The sequence below is a fragment of the Schistocerca nitens genome, chromosome 6, assembly GCF_023898315.1.
Source record: "Schistocerca nitens isolate TAMUIC-IGC-003100 chromosome 6, iqSchNite1.1, whole genome shotgun sequence".
Lineage (NCBI taxonomy): Eukaryota > Metazoa > Arthropoda > Insecta > Orthoptera > Acrididae > Schistocerca > Schistocerca nitens.
Window position 1 is genome coordinate 165,132,019 of NC_064619.1, and position 22,241 is coordinate 165,154,259.

Below are 22,241 nucleotides of genomic sequence, written 5' to 3' on the forward strand. Positions count from 1 at the left end.
CTGGTAAGAATCGATATTCAAACAAAGGATATTACTGTATCCCGCTACTGCAGAATAATACTACAACAATAATATGTGAACGAGAAAAAAAAATGAAAATAAAACATAAATTGCAAAGGAAATGTGCCATATACACCAACAAAACACAGTGCTCATACAAGCGTTTGCCAACAGCAAAATTTGTGAAAGGCTTTAGGAAGACTATGCAATGCTTCATAACAACAAAATGCCTCAGATGAGCGTGACGTCACAACTGTTTAAATTAGATTCGTTATAGCAGTTACGAGCGGGCTCATGCGCATGTGCAGTTGAGTGGCGTATGAGTTGTACCTTCTCCCCATTCTGGCCACAGAAATGTGGTTGTTGGCTGTGTAAGCAGTCGCAGCAAGCAGCTAAATCAGGGGCGGGCAAACGTTGCACGCGGCTCATGAGCGCACAGCGCTGCACATGTGCTGCTCGCGTGCAACCGTCGACCGGGGCAGTGGCGACAGCCGGCAGGTTGCGGCAGTGTAGTGCCAGGCTAAGCTGCGGACTTTGATGCGAAGCGACCACTACGTAGTGAACATTGTATTTCAAGAACCGGAAAATGCGGAGGAAACAAGGAAACGGAGAAGTGGAGATTTACTATCTTTTAAAAAGTAATGGGAGAATCATTTTTTCTTTGTGCAAAAACGTGAAAATTCGAAATGTTTAATATGTGGCCGTATTCTCGCTGGTCAGTGGAAGTTTAGTATTGAAGGCCATTATAATAAATTTCACAAGGACGAGTACAATTTATTGTCGGATTCTGAGCGGATGGGGAAATTGACTGACCATAAGAAGAGCGATCTGACGATACTAGATGAATCTGTCGTAGTTGCTGTTGTCTCGAGAGATCTGCGACTTTCTTTCGTCATGTCTCTCATTTAACTGATTTACATTTTAAGGAGCACTGTTTTCAATTTTTCAGGACGACAACAATAATAGAACAGCGGTACGTGCAAGTTATAAGATTGCGCTTAATATAGCGAGAGCTGGAAAACCATTTGCTGAATTAATAAGTCTCGGTTAAGAGCAAACATCAGTGATGAAAATTTATGTAACTGTTTGCGTCTGTCTGTATGTAGAAATTTCGTTCCAGATATTAAACGTATTGTAAACCCCATCTGTGATAATTAAACAAAACGTATCGTAGGTTGTAGGTACTCTTTCAAACCATGATTTCTTTCAAGCAGTCCTACGAACTTTATTCAATCATTCAATAAAGCAGGCTAGGAAACAAAACGCATTACAGAGGAAGGAGCAGAGAGAAGGTATGGTGGGGCAGGGAGATAAGCGGGTGGCCAGATTGCCCCTGTGTGCACGCAGAACACGTGTTAACTGCACGCGTGCAAGTGCACCGCACACGTGCAGGATTCCTGCCCGCCCCTGAGCTAGATGCTACTGGGAAAAATTTTACTGTTGCGCCCAAGCTGCCAGATTCACGCATGCGCAGCAGGGGGGGAGGGGGGCAAACCGATGTCTTGGACCCGGATGACAATTGGGGGGGGGGGGGGAGACAAATTCATATTCTTGAGAATAAAAAACTTTGTTTCACAAAGCTCCTAGCAACCAGCGCACGTTGGTCTATCGATTACTCATAATTTTGAAACCCATCCCTGTTGGTTTTTGAACAAACTCTGTAAATTGATTTCTGAATGAATCATAAGTTAATTTTTGAATGCGTGCATAGTGTACATGATGTCTGTCAGGGGAATCCTCATCGCAACTAGAAATAAACTTTCCTGCAGGCAAAAGGGGACCGGGTTATACGAACTGATCGGAGTAAAGCTGAACCGCTGTCTGATTATGTGGTTGAGTGTATTTGCGAATGATGAGCATTTTTATCCATTGTTTCATACTACCAGAATGGAAATAAACGACTGACAGGAATAAAGGGCAAGATAAATTACTTATTATCTTCTCAGTGTATCCAAGAAAATGAAATTTTGTCAGAAAAGTTTTGGCCAGACCGCTACGCTAGTAAGGGCCAGTTGTACAGTCCCCATCTAGCAGCCGCTTAACTTCTATTCTGGAAGTAGCGTGGAAAGTGGTTTGTACGAACATAACAACACCTAACCGGAGAATAATCAGGGATAACTAAATCGGTGATTCTGGCAGGGTTAGTGAAGTTAAGCGCCGAATAAATTTTGAAAAAGGCAGGAATAATTCCAGAATTAGTCATGACAAGATTGTTTGTTAGAACGAGGAAGAAGAAGAAACGGGGACATCACACCAATTAGGGAAGTACATGGCGATTGCAAATTTATATAAAAATCTTGTACTACTACTTTTCGATCTCATGCTCGAGAAACTGGAGCGTATGAATGAAATGGGAAACTATTTCCTAACATTAAGCTATTTGCTTGTAGTAGGCCTAATAGGCATTGTATGTTGCTCTTGGTGAATTATATTCTGTCGTGTTATAAAAATGACCATATGTGCCAAAACAGTCTCGTTTATTTGGTGTGTGTTACAATTTCTGCGGTGTTAGAAAGGCCTATTTTGTTTTATCTAGCAGACAGTGACAAAATAGATGTAATCAGACCGAGAAACCACACCAGTCTTTGGTACTATTTGTATTAACACCTTATGCAGTATTAGACAACGATTTTTCGATTTTTCATGTAGCAAAACGTTTGACGAACTTTGATGAGGTATCAGATTCTTTCGCAAAAAGGAAAGCACGCCATGTAAAGCTCTAGAAAGATAGAGAGAAAACAATTCTAGGAGCTAAGGATTGAAGGAATGTGTACTGTCTTGCTTGTCTGTTGTCTTTACTAGTTTTATGTATCCTGTATTTAACTTTGTCACCCAAAACAGAAAGGCAATAAAGAGTGCAAATTTTCTGAAGAGTTCTTGATCTCCCGGTTACAAATAATCCCATCCAGTATTAATTGAGAGGTTGTTTTTTTTTTAAAGGAGGGGAAGGATGTCAAAACTGGGCAACTGGGAGCAGATAGAATGCTGTATAAAGAGGGGTGGCACTCCACTCTGGCACACTTAAGACCAAATAACATGTCTTACATTTCCTCGATATGTTTTATGTATCAGACTCTTCAGAAAGATGTGCGCTACAAAATGAACATATTTAAATTTTTGACATCATATCTCAAACGCTTGTGGGGGGAGGGGGAGGGGGGAGCGCTACTATCTTAGTAGTGCCCCGGTTCGGAAATATCGTAGATCCGAGGCTGATGCGCAGAACAGTCTGAGTTATATTGGGCAAGTGTGTAGTCTCCACGTGACCCGTGTTTACATTTAGTGATTCTGCTGTTTCCTCTTCGTTTACTGCTCTCACGTCAAATGAAAACAAAATGTATTTCTGTGGCCAGGAGCTATCAAGTGAATTAAAATACAGTCACGTAATCACAGAAGGCTAATACACATTATTAGTTTCAGATTTTATTTTATTTCCACTTTTCTGGCATTCGTGCATTAATCGCCTTGTAGAACAATGAAGTTAGTTTTGTCGGTTTGCTACAGATATATGACTTTTATTAACTTTTTACGCTGAGGCAGTCAATGTATTGGAAACGAAATGTTTGGTTTCTCACTATTGGCAAATTTCAACTGTTCGCTGCATTTCAGGTGCACATTTCATCATCAAGCACATATGGCATTATGCCACAATAAAGAATCAAAAATGAATTAATACAGTACTGGCACTCAAAGAAAATTTACATCCCGAAACCCACACTGAAAAGCTTAATATCCGGTCGAGGCCTACTTCGTTGGGAATCTAGATATACGAATGTTCTCTTTAAGTATGCACTTTAAATGTCCCATGGTTCATGAAATTTCGATGCTCTTGGAGTATCCTCTGACGTCTCTTTTCTTTTATGACGTAATGCAAGATCTTTCAATGTTTTACGCGTATGAACATGCGGGCTTCCTGCGTCATAGCAGCTGCCCAAGCGTGGTGGCACCAGTTATCTGGCGCTCTCTGACGACTACTGAAACGAACCTATTTCTAACAGGTCACGGGAAAATATTGTAAATGGTGGTTTGAAAAGCGTTACTTTCAAAGTAAATTTCCTTTTTCGCAAATTGTACTATGTGTGAGAATGTACGATGTATTTCTTGAATCACAGAGCGTTTGATGACGAGCCATTTAGAAGTATTTCCAGCTCAGAAGATCAGACATTCATGTCGTCATTATGAGCAAATTGATGTAGTGCTACGGAAGCTCTCTCTCCTCTGCGGTAGCTAATTTATTTGTGGAAAACTCTGAGGACAAGTCACTGGACTCGTCTAAAATTTTTACTGGTACATTTGTTTGATATACCTTTTAGTGTAACACACGCAAAAAATATCAACATTATATGTGAAAGCTTTGCTTTTCTTGTAGCAACACTATGTATATTAATTTAAAACATTAACTTTTCCTGTTTGTGTATCCGCGCTACTTAACAACGATGTTGCTATTAGCTGTCTATATCGCGTGTCCTGCGGTCTGAATATCCGCTGTCATCGGCTGGCTAGATCACGTGACATGAGCTATGACTGGCTTACAAAAGCGCATCGCAATCTCGATTACATCGTTCGGAAAGTAACATGTGGTGTTCTGTGGAATTCGAATTTATACTTTCGTAATACGAAAATATACAGCGTCCATTTTGCTGCACAACAAAAATCTTTCCAAAAAGGGTTTTCTTCCCTGAGTTTCGTTTTCTAAAGTGCCTGGAAATTCTGCGCCGTGTATAAAAACATAACCTTTCAAAGGATTGATATTTTTTACAGTTCTGAGGGAAAATATACTGTCACTTAATAACATGAAAAAAGTGTGTTTTCATCCGTGAGAAAGTGAATTTTTAACCGGGAAATCCGGGAAAAATCCGGGTATTTTTTTTCCTTGTCCACGTATACACCCTGTCTTAGCTTTTTTCCTCCTCTACCTCTTAGCTTTTTTCCACCTCTATCTCTTAGCTGAATGTCTCCACTAACTCTTAGCTTTATTTCTTCACTACCTTTTGTTTTTGTAATCTTCTCTGTCGCTTACTTTTGTTATCTTCTCTAGCTGTTACTTTTGTTATCTTCTCTAGCTGTTACTTTTGTTATCTTCTCTAGCTGTTACTTTTGTTATCTTCTCTAGCTGTTACTTTTGTTATCTTCTCTAGCTATTACTTTTGTTATCTTCTCTAGCTGTTACTTTTGTTATCTTCTCTAGCTGTTACTTCTTTTGTCCTCTACCAGTACTTTCTTTCCCATCCAATCCATGCTTATATCCCTTCTGTCCCTTGTTTCTACCCCACTAGGCATCTCCCCCCCCTTTCCATCCTGGATTCTTCTATCCCCCTCAAACCCCACCCATAGCTTCACCCTGTTGGGCTCTTTCCCCACCTGCCCCATAGGAATTGTGCCCACCCTACCCCACTGGATTCATGAACCCCTATCCCACTGTAATCGTGCACACCCTACCCCACTGGATTCCTGAACCCCTATCCCACTGGAATCCTGTCACAGCCCTGCCCCGCTCGAGTCCTGTCGCCGCCCTGCCCACACCGGCCCGTCGGCTCTTGTTTCCCCACCCTGCCTGACCCGTGCCCCCCTCCCCCACCCTGCCTGACCCGTGCCCCCCTCCCCCACCCTGCCTGACCCGTGCCCCCCTCCCCCACCCTGCCTGACCCGTGCCCCCCTCCCCCACCCTGCCTGACCCGTGCCCCCCTCCCCCACCCTGCCTGACCCGTGCCCCCCTCCCCCACCCTGCCTGACCCGTGCCCCCCTCCCCCACCCTGCCTGACCCGTGCCCCCCTCCCCCACCCTGCCTGACCCGTGCCCCCCTCCCCCACCCTGCCTGACCCGTGCCCCCCTCCCCCACCCTGCCTGACCCGTGCCCCCCTCCCCCACCCTGCCTGACCCGTGCCCCCCTCCCCCACCCTGCCTGACCCGTGCCCCCCTCCCCCCACCCTGCCTGACCCGTGCCCCCCTCCCCCCACCCTGCCTGACCCGTGCCCCCCTCCCCCCACCCTGCCTGACCCGTGCCCCCCTCCCCCCACCCTGCCTGACCCGTGCCCCCCTCCCCCCACCCTGCCTGACCCGTGCCCCCCTCCCCCCACCCTGCCTGACCCGTGCCCCCCTCCCCCCACCCTGCCTGACCCGTGCCCCCCTCCCCCCACCCTGCCTGACCCGTGCCCCCCTCCCCCCACCCTGCCTGACCCGTGCCCCCCTCCCCCCACCCTGCCTGACCCGTGCCCCCCTCCCCCCACCCTGCCTGACCCGTGCCCCCCTCCCCCCACCCTGCCTGACCCGTGCCCCCCTCCCCCCACCCTGCCTGACCCGTGCCCCCCTCCCCCCACCCTGCCTGACCCGTGCCCCCCTCCCCCCACCCTGCCTGACCCGTGCCCCCCTCCCCCCACCCTGCCTGACCCGTGCCCCCCTCCCCCCACCCTGCCTGACCCGTGCCCCCCTCCCCCCACCCTGCCTGACCCGTGCCCCCCTCCCCCCACCCTGCCTGACCCGTGCCCCCCTCCCCCCACCCTGCCTGACCCGTGCCCCCCTCCCCCCACCCTGCCTGACCCGTGCCCCCCTCCCCCCACCCTGCCTGACCCGTGCCCCCCTCCCCCCACCCTGCCTGACCCGTGCCCCCCTCCCCCCACCCTGCCTGACCCGTGCCCCCCTCCCCCCACCCTGCCTGACCCGTGCCCCCCTCCCCCCACCCTGCCTGGCCCGTGCCCCCCTCCCCCCACCCTGCCTGGCCCGTGCCCCCCTCCCCCCACCCTGCCTGGCCCGTGCCCCCCTCCCCCCACCCTGCCTGGCCCGTGCCCCCCTCCCCCCACCCTGCCTGGCCCGTGCCCCCCTCCCCCCACCCTGCCTGGCCCGTGCCCCCCTCCCCCCACCCTGCCTGGCCCGTGCACCCCTCCCCCCACCCTGCCTGGCCCGTGCACCCCTCCCCCCACCCCGCCTGGCCCGTGCCCCCCACCCCCCACCCCGCCTGGCCCGTGCCCCCCACCCCCCACCCCGCCTGGCCCGTGCCCCCTCCCCCCACCCCGCCTGACCCGTGCCCCCTCCCCCCACCCCGCCTGACCCGTGCCCCCTCCCCCCACCCCGCCTGACCCGTGCCCCCTCCCCCCACCCCGCCTGGCCCGTGCCCCCTCCCCCCACCCCGCCTGGCCCGTGCCCCCCTCACCCCACCCCGCCTGGCCCGTGCCCCCCTCACCCCACCCCGCCTGGCCCGTGCCCCCCTCACCCCACCCCGCCTGACCCGTGGCCCCCTCCTCCTCTGCATAACTGTTCTGTTCCCTGGCCTGTACCTCGTTCACTGTCCCTGTTCCTCCTGTGGTCTGTTGTCGCAAGCCCAAGTCTCCCCTCATTCTTTTGCATTTTCCCTCTTGTTCTGAGCCGGAGTGCTACCAGTGCTTTTCTTGTTTCTTTTATATCTTCTTTTCCTGAAATCATGAACGCAACATTTATTTCATGCTGTCACTTCACTTGCCATATTCTTCTTGTGAAGTGTCTTGTATCCTTTATTGAAAATCATTGAAATGTGTGTTTTTGTCTGCATTTAATAACATGGTAGACCCTCTGTCCATAAACAAGGTAATCATATTTTGAAGACATTGTTCACCAATGAAATTGTCTGCTACACATAATTGTACACAGCAGTTGCTGATGAGGAAACTAGTCAGAGTAAAAACAGTTTGATTCTACTGTCTGCTATGTTGTTGAATTGGTTTGATTAGCTGTAATAATATCGTTAAAGTGCAGTTATGTGAGCTTCTTAGAAATGAACTGTTTGCTTCCTTTTCATCGTAACTTGACATGAGAATTCTCCTTAAAATTGTATGACACAGCTTGCATATAAAACATTTTGTTTTAAATAACCACACAAAGCTGCTAAAAGTTTTTGTTTTATTATATGTACAATTAACTTCGGCCTGGACGTCACCATCTGGCAGAAACTGAATACAGTATATAAACAAGGGCATACAATACTTACTTGGAGAAACAAGAAAAGTAATAATGCAATATGACATTTATTAAAACTATTAAGCACTTATTTTTAAAATTATTCATGGTGAATACCATATGTCTATAATTTTGAAAAATGGTTGATTACTTATCTCTGTCTGAATATGTGGCTCTATAAGTTCCAGTATAATAAACAAATGAATATTTATTACATACCACAGCTACTACATTTACATTTAGTCATAAGATACCTGACATATTGTGGGATATTCTCAAGTTTGGAACTGAGTTTGAGCTCTGTACACATTCAGTTTATAGGTCAGACTGGGAATGTCAAACTGTGAATGTATGTTGTAAGTAGTATTAAAATCTATGTGCTCAGTACATCCCCTCTTCACTGTCTGCTTGTTGACCTTTATTTGTAATCTGTTTTATTTTGATTTGATTTTATCGAGTTTGTCTTTATTTGAAACCTTTAATTTGTTCCGCACTAGTTAGATTTACTTGTAGCCTGTTTCATTAGAAGCTAGACATTCAGTTGTCATATTTTGACAAAAGTTGTTTGCAGAACTGGTTTTAGTGAAATAACAAGCAACTACAAGCTGCTGTGCAAGGCATTCTGTACACAACATTCATGGGGAAATCTCTTTCTTCATAAATTTGTAAAAAGTTTCTGGTGATGTGTTAACTTTGGTTTACTGGTTAATTCATTACAGTGACACTTCAGATGCTTTCCTTTAGTTCATCTACAACATTTAGAGTGTTATTACTTCTAATCATCCACAAAATTGTTTTTTCATATTTTCCTTTGATTTCGTCATTCCTTTTTTTTGTTTTTTTGATTGCGTATTTTCACTGTCATACCCTCCTGAGCTGTACCATCCACAGCGAATTACACTTTTCGCATGTTCTTATGCTACTGTGATACTCAAACTCTAAAAATAAACTTTTTATGATAAGGGAAAACAGTCCCCCTCACTGTGACAGACTACCTTTGGATGGAGGAAAATATGCCTTTCAGTTTCTTCATTAAGACTTTTTAATGTTAAGTGGTAACAATAACAACAATAATGATAATAATAACAAAAATAAAGATTGTAACTAAACAACTTGACTGCTTTTTGTTATGCTACTGTTAGTGAAATAACAGATGCAAGATATTGAATTCACATGTACTGGTTTTTATATTGTAATGCTCTACTATTAGATATGTATTTTGACTTTTTGTTGCTACATACTTGTATATGTTGCATTACTGACAGAAATTGGAACACCATTACTATAATCATGTAATGTTACCAGCATGGTGGATGAGCGACCAGGATTTATAGGCCTCGTGGGACCAGTGGAACCAATATTTTCTGGTCTTTTCTCGTATCATGTTCCTACTAACACTTGGAAGAAACTATGTGATGATTCCTGCTGGCCAGAGGGGGCTACATATACAGCTATTCGTTCCAGAGTCGGTCATTCCATGTTGTTTCATCCCGTAAGTAGTTTTATCTGTTTAGGTTTGATAATTACTAATGATTTCTGTAACAGTTTGTACAAGGCATTCATTTTACATTTATTTTCAACTGTAGATGCAGTTTTATAATTTTATTTGAGGAATAGTATTCTTTCACTTTTCTTGCTGCAAGCATGTAATCGATAGAATTACACTCTCTGCTTCACTTGGTAAACAAAAATGAGATAATTCACTTGGTAAACAAAAATGAGATAATTCACTTGATAAACAAAAATGAGATAATTCACTTGATAAACAAAAATGAGATAATTCACTTGATAAACAAAAATGAGATAATTCACTTGATAAACAAAAATGAGATAGGTGGAAATTGTCAAGAACTGACATATATTTCTTCAGGCAGAGGAGTATTGGAAATTTTAATCCATGAAACTCTTCCTGTGCTAAATAATTTTTGGTGCTAAGTGGAATGTCATTCACATATACAAGGAATAGGTATGACTCAAATTAAACCCTTTTGGACTCCAGTCATTCTTTCTCTCAAGTCACAATTTTTTTTTCTCTTTCCATCATTGTCTGAATTACTCAGCACTGTTTTTGCATTACTTATGATTCACATCAGTTGTTTGGAACATTTTACCTACATTAAATTTGAACTCTTTTTCAGAGATTATGTTTGGCTACTCAGTTAGGAGTTTGTACAGATAAAAAAAACACAATTGTTGGTATTTTGTTGTTTACAGCTTGTAATACTCATTGGCTAAATGTATAAAGTGAAGTTTCAGCAGAGCAACCATTTGTAACAGGCACCATAATACCATAATATACCAAGTTAATTGTGTCTGCTTGAATGTGACACTACTTGAGTACTTACTATCTCAATATTTTAGCAAAGTTTGCCAGTAAGAAAACTGCATGATAATTATCTTCCTTTCTGCCTTTTGTAAAAAGTTTAGCTATAAAATATTGTAATTTGCATCGAAAATTCCTTAGCCAGTTATGGATTTCTTGTATGACTAAGAACATAACTTAGAACTGGAACAACTCTTCAGAATTCTGATTGAGATTCCAAAATCACGTGAGCTTTTATTTTTGAAGAAAATTACAATAATATTAATTTAAGTGAAATATGCTGCAATTTATTATTATTATTATTATTATTATTATTATTATTATTATTATTATGAAGTCCCATACTCCTTGACAGAGTGTAGGGGAATGATGCGGGAGACCCGCACCGCCGTACTAGGCAAGGTGCTAGTGGAGTTGGTTTGCCATTGCCTTCCTCCAATGCTACAATTACTGTTATTTAATTAAATTTTCATGGAAAGATGTGTGAATATATTTCCCTACTTCTTCAACTGAGCCGTTTGACCTAACTTCAGCCACTGCATTCATTACGTGACTCGTGGAATTATTTGTAAGTTGTGAAATATCATCCGCAACAAAGCCATTCAGTTTGACACTGGTGCTATTTTCTGCACTGTCTGATTGACCTGTTTCTTGCACCATAATATTTGTTATAGTCAACATTGCTGATATGTCATGATGTGCATTTTCTACAATTTTAATAACTTTGTGTAATATTTTGTTAAAAGTTTTGTAGGCTGCAAATATTACAGGATCTTTACTTGATCTGGAATGTAAATAAATTTTACTTTTCTGTTTATAAGATATTTAAAACCCTTTAGTTATTCATGATTTGCTGTTTCTTTTTGGAGCTCATGTTTACCAGACTCTTTCCTTGTTTTTGCCCATATTGCTGCCTTTGAAAGCTTGAGAGTGCAGTTTGGGTTCACCATGTATATATTATGTGAAGAACAGATATAGATTCACTACCATTGACAAAGTGGAGATGGGCTGTGCTATATTATTATTATTATTATTATTATTATTATTTCTTTACTTTCTCAGACGTTAAGTCTGGTTAAAAATGGAAAGTGACGCGGACCTTGATCAAGCGTCACTTCCTTTTAACTGTACGGTATATGTTATATTGCATTTAGGAACTTTCGGGTAGTTGAACATGTATCAATAATTACGGATTTCTGTAATTGTATATATATGTTTGGATGTAGCTGTATTGCATTGATGTATTGGTGGATATTGTGTGGTATGACTCCTGTAGTTGATAGTATAATTGGTATAATGTCAACTTTATCCTGATGCCACATGTCTTTGACTTCCTCAGCCAGTTGGATGTATTTTTCAATTTTTTCTCCTGTTTTCTTTTGTATATTTGTTGTATTGGGTATGGATATTTCGATTAGTTGTGTTAATTTTTTCTTTTTATTGGTGAGTATGATGTCAGGTTTGTTATGTGGCGTTGTTTTATCTGTTATAATGGTTCTATTCCAGTATAATTTGTATTCATCATTCTCCAGTACATTTTGTGGTGCATACTTGTATGTAGGAACGTGTTGTTTTATAAGTTTATGTTGTAAGGCAAGCTGTTGATGTATTATTTTTGCGACATTGTCATGTCTTCTGGGGTATTCTGTATTTGCTAGTATTGTACATCCGCCTGTGATGTGATCTACTGTTTCTATTTGTTGTTTACAAAGTCTGCATTTATCTGTTGTGGTATTGGGATCTTTAATAATATGCTTGCTGAAATACCTGGTGTTTATTGTTTGATCCTGTATTGCAATCATGAATCCTTCTGTCTCACTGTATACATTACCTTTTCTTAGCCATGTGTTGGATGCGTCTTGATCGATGTGTGGCTGTGTTAGATGATACGGGTGCTTGCCATGAAGTGTTTTCTTTTTCCAATTTACTTTCTTCGTATCTGTTGATGTTATGTGATCTAAAGGGTTGTAGAAGTGGTTATGAAATTGCAGTGGTGTAGCCGATGTATTTATATGAGTGATTGCCTTGTGTATTTTGCTAGTTTCTGCTCGTTCTAGAAAGAATTTTCTTAAATTGTCTACCTGTCCATAATGTAGGTTTTTTATATCGATAAATCCCCTTCCTCCTTCCTTTCTGCTTAACGTGAATCTTTGTGTTGCTGAATGTATGTGATGTATTCTATATTTGTGGCATTGTGATCGTGTAAGTGTATTGAGTGCTTCTAGGTCTGTGTTACTCCATTTCACTACTCCAAATGAGTAGGTCAATATTGGTATGGCATAAGTATTTATAGCTTTTGTCTTGTTTCTTGCTGTCAGTTCTGTTTTCAGTATTTTTGTTAGTCTTTGTCTATATTTTTCTTTTAGTTCTTCTTTAATATTTGTATTATCTATTCCTATTTTTTGCCTGTATCCTAGATATTTATAGGCATCTGTTTTTTCCATCGCTTCTATGCAGTCGCTGTTATCCAATATGTAATCTTCTTGTTTAGTGCGTTTTCCCTTGACTATGCTATTTTTCTTACATTTGTCTGTTCCAAAAGCCATACTTATATCATTGCTGAATCCTTCTGTTATCTTTAGTAATTGGTTGAGTTGTTGATTGGTTGCTGCCAGTAGTTTTAGATCATCCATGTATAGCAAATGTGTGATTTTGTGTGGGTATGTTCCAGTAATATTGTATCCATAATTTGTATTGTTTAGCATGTTGGATAGTGGGTTCAGAGCAAGGCAGAACCAGAAAGGACTTAATGAGTCTCCTTGGTATATTCCACGCTTAATCTGTATTGGCTGTGATGTGATATTATTAGAGTTTGTTTGGATATTAAGTGTGGTTTTCCAGTTTTTCATAACTATGTTTAGGAACTGTATCAATTTAGGATCTACTTTGTATATTTCCAATATCTGTAGTAACCATGAGTGGGGTACACTATCAAAAGCTTTTTGGTAATCAATGTATGCGTAGTGTAGTGACCTTTGTTTAGTTTTAGCTTGATATGTCACCTCTGCATCTATTATCAGTTGCTCTTTACATCCTCGTGCTCCTTTGCAACAGCCTTTTTGTTCTTCATTTATAATTTTGTTCTGTGTTGTATGTGTCATTAATTTCTGTGTAATGACTGAAGTTAATATTTTGTAGATTGTTGGTAGGCATGTTATGGGGCGATATTCAGCTGGGTTTGCTGTGTCTGCTTGATCTTTAGGTTTCAGATAGGTTATTCCATGTGTAAGTGTATCAGGGAATGTGTATGGGTCTGCAATGTAACTGTTAAATAATTTAGTTAGATGTGAATGTGTTGAGGTGAACTTCTTTAGCCAGAAATTTGCTATTTTATCATTTCCAGGGGCTTTCCAATTGTGCGTAGAATTAATTGCTCGGGTGACTTCATGTTGCAAAATTATCACTTCAGGCATTTGTGGTATCATCTTGTATGAGTCTGTTTCTGCTTGTATCCACCGTGCATGCCTGTTATGTTGTACCGGGTTTGACCATATGTTGCTCCAGAAGTGTTCCATGTCTGTTATGTTTGGTGAATTGCCTATTTTAATGTGTGTGTTATCTATTGTCTGGTAAAATTTCTTTTGGTTTGTGTTGAATGTTTGGTTTTGTTTCCTTCTATTTTCACTTTTTTTGTATCTTCTAAGTCGTTTGGCCAATGCTTGTAACTTCTGCTTCTTTTCATCTAATTGCTCCATTGCTTCTTGTTGTGAGATTTTACCTAACCTTTTTCGTTTTTTGTCTGATATTTCATTTCTTATAAATTGTGTTAGTTGTCCGATGTCTTTTCTCAGTTTTTCTATTCTGATCTGTAGCCTGTGTTGCCATGCTGGTTTTGTGGGTTTCTTCTGTGTGTTGGTTGGTTCTGATCTCTGCCTAGTGTGTATATTTAGTGTAGTGAGTGCTCCTACATAAACCAGTAGTTGTAACTCTTCCATTGTTGTATTTTCATTTATTTTGTTGTGTATGATTGTGTTGATAGTTGTTATTGTTGTTTCGACTTGTGGGTTATGTGGTGGTCTATGCAAGAATGGTCTAATGTCTGTATTTGTGTCTTTGTATTCTATATATGTCAGCTGAAATTTCTCTTCTATATCTAACATGTGTGTCACTTCGTGTTCTATTTGTGCTTGTTCTGTTGGTTGTATTAAGATGGCGTTTTCCTCTGATTATTATTATTATTATTATTATTATTATTATTATTATTATTTTCGATTATTCCCATTTAAGAGAGCGTTTGAACTTGAATTCCTTTATGATGATTGTTTATGTTTTTTCTGAGCCCAAATTTTCTTCATGTGTTCACTGTGCTGTTTCTTTCGCTCCGCTGTCCATTTGCATCCTGGTCTCTTCTGTGTTGCGGTGTCAAATTTATGTTTTCTGATGATGTTCCTGAATTCAGTTCTATTTTCTGCATCATTTACTGTTATGTGTGCTTGTCTGAGGTCCTCTTCAACTTCTTTTATCCATTTTATTTTTCCCCTGCCTGAGTTGATGACTTCAAGAATTCGCTTTGAAATTCTGTTTTATTCATCCTGTGGATATGTCCGTAGAACTACATTCTTCTTTTCCTTATTGTATCCGCAATCTTGTCTGTGTATTTATATAATTCTGATGTTGGTCTCTTCTTCCAGATTCCTTGCTCTTGTATCGGGCCAAAAATTTTCCTGAGAATTTTCCTTTCTTGTTTCTCCATTTCTTTGATTTTAGTTTGCCCACCTATTTGTGTTGTTTCAGATGCATACAGTGCCTCCGGAAGTACGACAGTGTTGTAGTGCCTCAATTTTGCGTTAATGGATATGAACTTTTTGTTGTTATAGTTCCGCGTGAGTTTATATGCTTTCTGTAGTTTTTTTTATTCTTTCCTCATTGGCCTTTAGGTTGATCCCTGATGGCTGGATGATTTCTCCCAGGTACTTAAAATGTGGTACTTGTACGATTTTCCCATGGGTTGTCACAATAGGCAATTTGTCTTGTGGCACTCTTTCTATGTACTGGGTTTTCTCCTATGAGATTTGCAGGCCAGTTCTTTGTGCAATTTCGTGTAACTTCTCTATGGCGTTAGTGGCTTCTTTTCTATTATTTTTGAGGATTGCAAGGTCATCTGCAAAAGCTAAACACTTCACATTGAATCTATTATCTTTTCTAATGCCAATTTGGATTCCTTTGACTTTTTTTCCCATGTCCTGATGATTTTTTCAAGAATTATATTAAAGAGTAATGGTGAAAGTCAGTCACCCTGTCGCACTCCAGTTTGGATTACAAATGGTTCCGAGATACCCCCATAAATTTAACCTTGGAGACTGTGTCAGTTAATGTTTCCTGAATGATTGCTCTTGTCTTTCTGTCAATGCTGAATTCTTCTAGCGTCTTGCAGAGCACTACTCTGTCTATTGAGTCGTAGGCCTTTTTAAAATCTACAAAAGTAACCACTGTGTTTCGGGTGTTTCTCATCTGGAGAATCATTTTCAGATTCCAGATCTGCTCTATGCATGATCGTCCCTTGCGAAAACCAGCCTGGTATTCTCCTATTTGTGGGTCAGCTTGTTCTTCTAATCTATTCATGAGAACTTTTGATAGGATTTTATATGTGACCGGTACGAGTGAGATACCCCTGTAATTATTTGGTTCAGTTTTGTCCCCTTTTTTGTGGAGTGGATGGATGAGTGCGCATTTCCATTCAGATGGGATCTGTTCTGTTTCCCAAATGTTTAATATGATTTTGTGAATTTTTCCTGTTAATCTTTCATCATTTAGTTTCCATAGTTCTGCAATAATTCCATCTTCTCCTGGGGCACTATTGTTTTTCAGTGTCTTGATAATTTCTACTATTTCATTGATGGTTGGCGGTTTAGCGTCAGGATTTGGTGTAGACGTCTCGTAGTGAATGTCCTCTGTAGGTCTTTCACAGTTGAGAAGTTTGTTGAAATAGTCTGTGAGGATTTGGCAGTTATTCTTCGTGTTAGTTTCTAGTGAACCATCCGGTTTCTTGAAGCAAAGATTGGGTGGCTGGTATCCTGCAATATGTTCTTTAAACGTCTTATAAAAATTCCTGGTGTTGTTCTTCTTAAAGTCTTGTTCTGTCTCATCTAGTCGCCGTTTGTCATAATTTCTTTTTTCCCTCCGAATAGTTTTCGATGTTTGTTTTCGGATTACTAGAAATTGTTGCCATTTTTCTGATGTTTTGTGACTATTGAAGTTTTTCCAGGCATTGGTCCTTTCTTCTATTGCTTGGTCACATATATTCCACCACCTGTGTTTTCTCCTTCTTGGGGGTTGACCCAATTTCATTGTGGATTTGTGGACGTCCACAAGTTCTGTCCAGTTTGTGGTGTTTGTCTGACTAATTTCCTGGAAGATGTTTTTCCTTGTTGAGTTTTATGTATTCGGGGTCTGGTCTCAGCACTTTGTTTAGTTTTGGCTTTTTTCTATTGGGTTGTAATCTGGTCTTTATCTCTAGAAGATGGTGGTCTGAGTCAAAAAATCCTCTTCTCGTTTTCACATTCAGAATTTCTGCTGTGTTACTCTTATTATTATTATTATTATTATTTCTTTGCTTTCTCAGACGTTAAGTTATTATTATTATTATTATTATTATTATTATTATTATTATTATTATTTCCCTTCTAGAAGAGCAGTATAGTAGCGTGTCATGAAAATTTTGATATAGATCGTGAATTGCAGATACATAACTGCAAACAAAGAAATGAAGTACTTAAATTTAGTTTTTCAGTTTGTAGTTGCAGCTTTGACTACCCCCTCATATTTTAGCCTGTTTGCACAGATCACACTATATTGTGTTAATTTATATATGCTTGATGGATCATCCTCACTTTAATGCTGTATTTCAGGCATATGCAGAATAACAGTATGTGATTGCCCCAGGAAACATGAAAAATAAGACAGACAGCTGGGATGAGCATTATTACCACTTAATGAATCCAACACAGAACACTGAACCCCATACTTGCTATTTACACAAGAAATTAGTTCCAAGTATTACATTAATGCTGAGATTTTGAATCACCAAGACATTGCACTCCAACAGCTGTCCTGTGAATTCCACAGTTAATAGTACCTCTCGTTTCACACTCTTTGATAGCTTACCATTAGCACCAATCATTTTTATTCCAGAAACATCCATCACTACTATACCCTCTGTGTTCTTAATAAATTCAAAAAATGCCTGTGAAATGCCATTCAAATCAGTACCACTGTCCAGTAAACAATTAACGTGTATTCCTTGTATACTTGCTGTTATTACAAGGTGCCACACTTCCTTTTTTCTTACCATGTGATCTTCTTCATACAACAAAGCCTCATTAATCCTTTCCCTGCTTACCAAGATGATTACCAGACACAAATGACAGATAGCATGGTCTTCTTCCTCATTACCACTCTCTAACTCTTAACTCTTCATTAGGCCTAATATTATCCTCCTTTATTCTTTCTTTACTTAACACATTGCCATCATTATCAATTATAAATTCAAATACCTCATCCTCATCACTGTTGGATTCATCACTGCTATCATCATTACAACTACTGTCAGAATCAGACCCACTTTCACTTTCATTGTCCTCAAGCACTTCACTAATTAGTTAATCCTTGTTTCCAGTATTAGACCACAAAGCAAAATACCTGAATTCCTTATGTTCCCTTACAAATTTACCATCCATTTTGAAACTTTTGACATCCTGATCAACAGCAACACACACTGTTTCATCTCTTAATTCTGTTATAGTAACTTCCTCCTCTCTTTTTACAGGATTAACATTGCTACTCACACCATCATTGAACATCTCACTAGAATTAGAATTTACGCTCATCTTACTACTATCATTTACATTACCCTTACCTGTAATTACAGCACATTTATATACATGTGGCTCTTCATCTTTACCTGCTCTAGTGCAAGCCAGAACTGGAGCATTATCTAGTTTAAACGGTTTGATCCAGAATTAAAGTCATCTCCGCCATTTCTTTGACTTGAATTTCTCCTACCACTCCCGTTAGTTCTGTTCATCTTATTTACCTGAAACTCTCACCCTGATTGATTATTGTCATCAAAATTCCTCATACAATCTTCCACTGAGGGTTTCACCCGCTCCACTGTATCAACATAATTAAAAAAATCGCTAGTATTACCCCTAGGTGCAAGTACAAACAATTCTCTAACTTACTGAGGCAATTTAGTTTCGAAACTGAAAGTTATTGATTCACTACCTAGCTCTTGTTCCAAATATTTCAGTTTGTTTATCCAGAGTTGACAGAAACATTTCACAGTACCCTTCCTAGAGTCAAATATCTCTCCTCCCCAAAATTCACTCAAAATTATCTGTTACTTCTCTTTGGACCAATATTCATCTAAAAATGCTTCCTTAAAGCTATGCCATGAAGTAAAACTATCAGCTACCTGAGCTGCCCATCCATAAGCATCCCCTTTCAAGAAAAACCCTCACAAATGACATTTTCTCTTTGTCATTTCATGTCCCAGGCAAATCATTAAATGCCCTAATGAAATCCGGTGGATGCACTTCCCCATATGGTTCAAAATTGTTAAATTTCTGACAGCTAACAAATGAAGGACTGTTTGGAACATTACATACTCTATGCTTTAGATTTTGTACCTCTTCCAGCTTTTTGTCCATTTCAGCCAATTTTGAATCTACATTTTTATTTTTTTCACCAGTTTTTCCTCCACCACTACTGCACACTTGGTTTCTACCTCCATTTCTAAATCATTTTTAATCTGACTGATTTGGTTCTCAAATTTAACCCTACTTCCAGCACAAAATTTCCTGGTTGCTTTGACTTCATCTTTACATTTTTTCTCGGAAGCCTCCACCTTCCTACTATAGTCATCACAAAGCTTCTTTCTCTGTTCTACACATTTACTATTCAATAATGTTAATTTCTTATTAGTATTATGTACTACCTTCTTTATCTTTTCATCACAATCTTTAACTACCACCTCAACCTTCTTATTTAATTCTGTAAGATTAGAGCCGACAAGCTTAATTTCCTTTTTAATTTCCTTCTTCAATTCACCCTTTAAGCTAGTCATGTCTTCTTTCATACTATTCTCTACCCTACTAATGTCTTTTTTCATACTCATACTACTCATAATTTGCCTTAACATCGCTTCCAATTTTCTGTCTGCCATAAACTTTTATCCTTGCTGACTTTCACTACTAGATTCCTCCTCCTTAGCATTAATTCATTTCATTCACTTCAGTACTGTTTTTGTCCATTTCACTCACATCACCACGCAATGTAGATGATCCTTTTATCATTTCATCCACAGTTACATTTATAATATTATGAGAAGAAAAGTTGCTAGTCACCATATAGCGGAGACGCTGAGTCACAGATAGGCACAACTTTCACACTTAAAGCTTTCAGCCAATGGCCTTTGTCAACAATACCAGTTGTCCCTCACACAACTGTTAAGGAAAGGGATAAAGTTTCATTGGTCACCAGATTTAAAGTAGAATTTTTCAAACTAAAAGATTTGTTATGTTACCATTTAGTCCAGTTATTGCCTTTCCAGGTTTTCAGAAACAGTTCATACTGCCCAACAACTCCAGCAATTTTCCCTTAAGTTTAGTCTTGAATCAATAAATAGATGGGCAGCGAACACCCCGTACCATATGCATCCAGATAGCTTAATTGAGCAGAAAGAAATTATTTAACAACTGAGAAAGAAATGGTGTACATGTGCAGGCTGAAGAAACAAATGAAAATTTTGTACCAAGGTCAGAATTCAAATGCAGGTCTCCTGCTCACTAGGCAGATGTGCTAACCACTATGCCACCCTGGCACAGAGGCTTTGTACAGTGGACTACCCTAGCATGCCTCCCTCTGCAATTCATCACAACTAATCCCACTTGGTGCTCCCCCTGGACTTGAACAGTATTGCAGAGGCTCTCCAACTGTATTGGAATAGCACCTCAGCATCAAACAACATGGGTGAGCCTGCCTGAAACCTAGGCATAGTGTGTTTTAATCAAATCAATATGGTTCCAGAGTCCTTTTCAAGTCTCATATGTCTACTACTTATAAATACAGACTGAAGCGATGAAAGAAAATTTGTACCGAGGCCTGTATTCAGACCCAGGTCTCCTCCTGCTCACTAGACAGATGCACTAACCACTAATGTTTTAGACTTGAAGAGGTCTCTGGAACAATATACATTGAAGCGCCAAAGGAACTGGTATAGGCACGCATATTCAAATACAGAGAGATGTAAACAGGCAGAATATGGTGCTGCAGTCAGCAATGCCTATATAAGACAACAAGTGTCTGGCACAGTTGTTAGATCGGTTACTGCTGTTAGAATGGCAGGTTATCAAGATTTTTAGGTGAGTTTAAACATGTGTTATAGGCAGCACATGAACGATGGGACACAGCATCTCCGAGGTAGTGATGAAGTGGGGCTTCTTCCATATGACCATTTCACAAGTGTACCGTGAATATCAGGAATCCGGTAAAACATCAAATCTTCGATATCGTTGCGACCAGAAAAAGGTCCTGCAAGAAGTGAACCAATGATGACTGAAGAGAATTGTTCAGCATGACAAAAGTGCAATCCTTCTGCACATTGCCGCAGATTTCAGTGCTGGGCCATCAACAAGTGTCAGTGTGAAAACTATTCACCAAAACACCATTGATATGGGCTTTCAGAGCTGAAGGCCCACTTGTGTACCCCTGATGACTGCACGACACAAAGCTTCACATCTCGCCTGCACCCGTCAGCACTGACATTGGACTGTTGATGACTGGGAACATGTTGACTGGTTGGACGAGTCTTGTTGCAAATTGTATCAAACAGATAGACGTGTATGGGTATGGAGACAACCTCATGAATCCATGGACCATGCCTGTCAGCAGGGGACTGTTCAAGCTGGTGGAGGCTCTGTAATGGTGTGGGACTGTGCAGTTGGAGTGATACATCTAGATACAATTCTGACAGGTGACATGTATGTTAGCATATTGTCTAATCACCTGTGTCCATTCATGTTCACTGTGCATTCCTATGGGCTTGGGCAATTCCAGCAGGAAAATGTGACACCCCACAGGTCCAGAATTGCTACAGAGTGGCTCCAGGACCACTCTTCCACTTGTGCTGGCCACCAATCTCCCCAAACGTGAACATTATTGAGCATATCTGGGATGCCTTGAAACATGCTGCTCAGAAGATATCTCCACCTAGTCATACTCTTACAGATTTATGGACAGCCCTGCACGATTCATGGTGTCAGTTCCCTCCAGGGTTACATCAGACATTAGTCGAGTTCGTGCCTCGTCGTGTTGCAGCACTTCTGCATGCTCGCGGTGGCCCTACATGATATTAGGCAGGGATAACAGTTTCTTTGGCTCTTAAGTGTACTTTCATGAGAGAGAAATGCTGGCATCAATATTTGGAATAATGTATTTCAGATATTATTTATATGAACATCATTTTAAAGTAAAAACTGAGTATGCATCACTCAAATGGTTATCAGGACTTAAAAATGTCCTAGTAGTAGGTTAATTACAAGGGCACTGAGTTTCAGTGAGTTTGATTTCAAAGTAATGCATCACTCAGGAAGGTCACATGCAAATGCAGATGGTCTGAGCCACAAAATATGTGCTATGGAAAATGCTGGCATAGACAAGGGTGAATGAATCAAAGTGCAATGACTCAGACTGACAGCAGTTCACCAGGCAGCCACAATTAAATGCAAAGGATGGTGTATTGCATAGGAAAATGAGATGCAGGCTATGCATTATAATGCCAGAGGAATTACAAAATGAAGTATTGAGGCAGGCCCATGATTCTATTGTAGCAGAACATGCTGCTCACAGAGCAGTGAATACTGAATAGTGCAAAATTACTGGCAGATAACACACAACAAAACATGAATCATTACGTAATGAATAGTATGCCACACAGCGATGGACAGAACTCTGTCGTCAAAGGATTATGTTACAAAAGCTACCTGAGGCAGAA

At 40.8% G+C, this 22,241-nt stretch overlaps 1 protein-coding gene across 2 annotated transcripts in view; it reads left to right on the forward strand.

The window, feature by feature from the left end:
* Window positions 1–22,241, forward strand: part of LOC126262467 (muskelin) — a 178,100-nt gene that overhangs the window by 117,822 nt on the left and 38,037 nt on the right. For both annotated transcript variants that reach the window (XM_049959126.1, XM_049959127.1), the window contains exon 9: window positions 9,232–9,418. In XM_049959126.1, coding sequence (XP_049815083.1) covers window positions 9,232–9,418 — 187 coding nt within the window. The remainder of the gene's footprint in view (window positions 1–9,231; window positions 9,419–22,241) is intronic.